The sequence below is a fragment of the Trifolium pratense genome, linkage group LG1 (genome assembly GCF_020283565.1).
Source record: "Trifolium pratense cultivar HEN17-A07 linkage group LG1, ARS_RC_1.1, whole genome shotgun sequence".
Classification (NCBI taxonomy): Eukaryota; Viridiplantae; Streptophyta; class Magnoliopsida; order Fabales; family Fabaceae; genus Trifolium; species Trifolium pratense.
The window spans coordinates 22,049,372-22,054,895 of NC_060059.1; the positions used below are offsets into that span (position 1 = coordinate 22,049,372).

Below are 5,524 nucleotides of genomic sequence, written 5' to 3' on the forward strand. Positions count from 1 at the left end.
ACAAGAGCCTTTTTTTTAAGTTGTTTTGGAATGATATTGGTGATGATCTTTGGAAATTTGTGAAATTTGCTTTTGAGAATGGTAAGTATGATAAGAAAGTTTGTGAAACTCTTATTGTTTTACTGCCTAAAGGTGACAATCAAGTTTCCTTCAAAGACTTTCGGCCAATCAGCTTATGCAATGTTACTTATAAATTAATCTCCAAGATTATTGTAAGCAGACTCAGGCCTTTCCTGGACGGTATTATTAGCCCCTTACAGAATAGTTTTATCCCAGGGAGAAGCACGAAAGATAATGCTATTGTGCTGCAAGAAGTTTTACATTTTATGCGAAAGTCTAAAAGGAAAAAAGGAGATATGGTGTTCAAATTGGATTTGGAGAAGGCGTATGATCGAGTCAATTGGAAATTTCTTAAGGAAACTTTAGAGTTATTCAAGTTCCCTCAGCGTATTGTTTCTCTCATCATGTTTGGTATCTCGTCCTCTTCCAACTCCATCCTTTGGAATGGTAGCAAAACATAAGCTTTTACTCCCACGCGTGGCCTTCGTCAAGGAGACCCGTTGTCGCCATATCTGTTTGTTCTTTGTATGGAACGGCTTGGGGCAATGATCTCGAAATATGTCAGTGATGGCACATGGAAACCTATGCAAATAGCTAATGACGGAACGAAGCTCTCACATTTGTTCTTCACGGACGACGTGCTGCTCTTTGCAAAAGCTACAGGGTCAGCCGCTCGTACTGTTAAAGAGGTGCTGGATCGATTTTGTGCTATGTCTGGCCTTAAAATCAGTCACGGAAAATCAAAATTTTGTACCTCTGCTGGTGTGTGTCGCCGTAGTCGTGATACCATTGTAGCAACAACTCAAATCAATGCCACAGATAGGTTTGAGAAGTATTTGGGGTTCAAGATGTTACAAGGCAAAGCTAAGAAGCAGGACTTTATTGATGTTTATGAGAGAATTACTGCGAAGTTAGCTTCTTGGAAGGGTAGACTTTTGAACAAGCCAGGTAGAGTGGTGTTAGCAAATTCTGTCATCTCTTCGCTACCTTCGTATCACATGCAAATTCAATGGCTTCCGCAGGGTATGTATGATGATTTGGATCGCATAGTGAGGAGATTTATTTGGAAAGGGACTGATGACTCCGGCATGCATCTAGTTGGCTGGGATAAAATCTCTCAGCCTCGTCGGTTTGGAGGCCTCGGTGATCGTATTGCTCGTTTCCAAAATGTTTCCCTTCTTGGGAAGCTTATTTGGGAGATTCTGAATGCCCCAGATAAATTATGGGTTAAACTCATGGCAGATAAATATCTTAAAGGCGGGAATATCTTTAATATTACGGTGACTGGTGGTTCAACAGTTTGGAACTCTATAAGTAAAGCCTTACACATGCTGAAAGACGGGTTTACTGTTAAAATTGGAGATGGTAGATCAAAATTTTGGTATGATTCGTGGGTGCGTAAAGAAAAACTTTGCACAATGGTTCCGTTTCAAGACACGGAATTAAGAATTAAGGACGTGTGGCAGGATGGAAGGTGGCATTTGGAAAATCTTTATGCCATTATCCCTGACTTCGTGAAAAATTCTATTATCACTTTAAGGCCTTACATTGTTGATGATATTCCTGATGTTTGGGTGTGGCATAACTCTAGTACTGGCATTTATTCGGCGAAAGATGCATATGATTGGCTCTTGAAACCTACTCCGATTAATAATCACACTAATTGGAAATGGATTTGGAATCTTAAAGTCCCAGCAAGTATCCAATTTTTTGTTTGGCAGGTTGTTCATGGCAATATTCCTACGAGAGAAGTTCTGAATCATCGGCAGGTGTGTGCTTCCAACCTCTGTCCTAGATGTTCAGCGATGCCTGAGACAATTGTTCATTGCTTGTTTGCTTGTGCCGAAGCCATCAGTATTTGGAGAAGGTGCGGTTTAGAGAATATACTTCCATCATCAAATGATGTTGACCTGTTTCTTTGGTGTAGGCAACTAGATATATCACATGGTAGTATCATTTTTATTATTATGTGGGTGGTTTGGTGCACTAGAAATGAATTCATTTTTTATAACAATAGAGCAACCGTAAATGATAGTGTGGCGAAGGTACTGTCCATGGTTACTTCCTGCTCGGCTGCATTTAATACTCGCGCTCTTGGAATGAACTAGTCCTCGCAACAACGCATGGTTTCATGGTCCTGCTCGGATGAGGGGACTGTTTGTCTTAATGTTGATGGAAGCATGTTGGGATCAACTCAAGCTGCAGGTTTCGGAGGTCTCAAAAGAAATCATTTTGGAGCTTTTTTGAAAGGCTTTTATGGTACTGCGTCACAGTCAAGTGTTCTCTATGCCGAGATCATGGCCGTTCTTCATGGCCTTGAATTATGTTGGGTGAATGGCTTCAGGAATATAGCTTGCTACTTTGACTCCTTGCAAGTCGTTGCTTTGATTAGAGATGGTGTCTCGCTGTTTCATAAATTTGCAAATGAGATCCAAAGCATTCATCATCTATTGAGTAGAGATTGGAACGTTGTTGTTGATCACACCCTTCGGGAAGGGAATGTCTGTGCAGATGTTTTGGCCAAGATGGGAGCGTCTGCGAACTCGTCTTTGGTGGTTTTAGATGAACCTCCCTCTCAGTTGTCGAGCGCGCTTTGCGCTGATGCCTGTGAAGGTGTGAAAACACAAGAAGGGGGGGTTGAATTGTGTTTTAGTCAAGTTTAAAACTTTTTCAAGTTCTTAACTTAACTACAACAGCAGCGGATAAATAACACAATAAAACAAGTTAAGAGAGAGAGAGAGAGATATCACACAAGCAATTTATACTGGTTCCTCTCACAAAACTAGAGTAGTCCAGTCCCCTTGCACTTCCAAGGGATTTCACTATAATCACACAAGATTACACCTGCTCAAGCACACAAGCAAGAGACTTCACAACAATGCTCAAGCACACAAGCTTAAGACTTCATACTTAAGCACACAAGCTTAAGTTTCCTCAGGTAATAGTAAAGTATATGAAAGTATACAGATGCTCTTAGAAGAACCTAAAGAGAGCAAATACAAAGAGTACAGAGTATTTGACTAAAGTGCAAAAACACTTGATAAGAGGTTCAGAGCTTGTATACACAGAATTCAGAGTTTGTTCAGCGCACGTTCAATCCTTAATAATTATTATATTTAATGCAACTGATCCTTCTAGTATATATACCACCAGAAAAGAGTCGTTGCAAAAAGAACCGTTGGAGTTGATAATCTTTTGTCTTCAAGCAGTCTGTCTTGATGCAGTTTGTTTGTATCTAAACTGAGTAAGAGTTTCAGATACTTTGACTACTGCAGAGTAGACTTTCCTTATTCAGCTAACAAGTCTGAAGACCCACGTTCTCAAGTGAGGACAGACAAAACGAGAGTAGCTGAACTGATCAGGCTTGAAAGGTCCTTTTCTTCATTAGTAGAAGAGTTGACTTGCAAAGAGAATCTTCACAGCTTTCAAAAAGATCTTCAGAGGTTGATGAAGCTTTAGTCACTCAAGAAGTTCTGAAGACTTCATCATCTGAAGGTTGTAACTTCTGAAGTCCAACATCTTCTGAGCGCTTATGAACTTCTGAATTCACATCCTCTGAGCTTAATTTAACTCTAAGTCCTGCACACTTAAATTAAATTTTTAGTCCTTCCAATTGTTTATTAATACTTTGTTATCATCAAAACCTTTATAGATTTAGGGGCAAACATTTTTAAATCAATTTTGTTCCAACAATCTCCCCCTTTTTGATGATGACAAACACAAGTATTAATTGACAATTGTTGTTAAATTAACTTATCATGTTTCTCTTAGGTTTGTGAGGTTTGCAAGCTCCCCCTAAGATTGATACTCCTTAAAGCCAAAGCTTTAAGTTATATCCATGATATTTTAATTTAGTATAAGATTAAGATAATTTGAAATAAAGTAAATTTCATATCTTTCTTCAGAGTGAGAGGTTTGCAAGCTCTCCCCCTAAGTCTCATAAGACTAAGTTAAAATTGCACTCTTAACTTATCCTTACTTATGAAATTTATTTCAGTTTCAACTAACTTAGTCTCCACATTGAAATACGTAAAACAACTTAAAAGTAACAACTTTTAACTTAACGGATAAAAGCGAGATAAAAGTGTGGTTTCAGCTTTGAAACTTATCACTTATCAATTAATGCGTAACTACTCCCCCTTTTGTCATTATCAAAAAGTAAAAAAATTTATATAACCAAGACAGTCAAAGAAGAAGAGTGGTTGTTACAAAGGTGAATTTATTTCAAAAACAAAAAACCACGCGCTCAAAGGTTTATAAAAAGGTGAACGAGTTAACATGCATTCTTCACATAAAAACAAGAGTAAACGAGTATATCAAGAAAGATCAAGAAGAATGAGAAGGTTTAGTTCACGCATCGCAGAGTTTCGAAGAAAGAAAGAAGACGAAAAACGCGAAAAAGAGGAGAAAAATAAAGAAGACGACAAGAAACCACAAGAAGCTGAGATTATAATCATCTCATCAGATTCTGAAGCTGAAGAGAATGAAGATGATGCTGACTATGTTGAGTTCTTGGCTGGCTATGTTCCAGAAGAAGAACAAGAAGAAGAAGAAGAGCAGAACCCAGATCCCATAGAGATTTCATCAGAGGATGCTGAAGAGAAATCTGAGATTTCTTCTGAGTTTTATCCATCTGATTAGGATTAGGTTGTCTTTTTCTTTTTCTTTTTACCAATGTACTCAACATTGTGAGATCATTAATAAAAATTTTGTTTAAAAGCATCTTGTGTTCTTATGTTCTTATTTATCAAAGAAAATTAGCACACACAAAAAAAACATAACAAACCACATAACTAAGTTAAAAACCAAAATAAAAATTGTTCAGACCATATAAAATAAAGTAAAGAAAATATGAATAGAAACATGAAAGACAAAAAGTGCAAAGAATCCTAAGGTTTCATGAGAAAGGCTAAGAGCTGGTCAAATTTGTCATTCAGAGACCCCACGTTGGAAACAAGACCATCCACTTTAGATTCCAGATTGAGGTGAGCTGTCCTTTGCCTTTCCAAGCCTTCTTGTTGTTCCCTCAGAGCTTCTTGAAAAATCTGCAGCTGATCTACAACCAAAGGTGCCTGTTCTTCAACCAAAGGTGCTTGTTCTTCAACCAAAGGTGCCTTGCCTTTATCAGAGGGTTCACCTTCCTCTGGATAATCGATCATCAGAATATCAGCAGCAGGAGTAACCTCTTGGTTCAGCTCAGGGATTTCTTCAGCAAGTCTTGCAGCAGCTTCAGCTAGACGTTCATTCTCAATCCTTTGATCCTCAAGACTTTTGAACAGCTTGGAATCAATCCAGCATTCCTTAAAAACAGACATATGCCTTGCAGTAGCAGCAATAGTAGCAAGCTTAGCACGCTCATGCTCTTCATGATTAAACCTAGTCAGTCGTTTCAAATTAGCTCTTGCTAAGCTGTCCTTCAGAAGATACACCAAATCCAAATCCCGTTGTCCAATCACAGTCTTGA

The 5,524-nt window shown here is 38.4% G+C and overlaps 1 protein-coding gene across 1 annotated transcript; it reads left to right on the forward strand.

The window, feature by feature from the left end:
- The first annotated feature begins 2,183 nt into the window (after positions 1–2,183).
- Positions 2,184–5,524, forward strand: LOC123890253. Its single transcript, XM_045939823.1, has 3 exons — positions 2,184–2,673; positions 5,091–5,149; positions 5,459–5,524. The coding sequence occupies exons 1-3, from the start codon at positions 2,184–2,186 to the stop codon at positions 5,522–5,524; spliced, it is 615 nt and encodes a 204-aa protein (XP_045795779.1).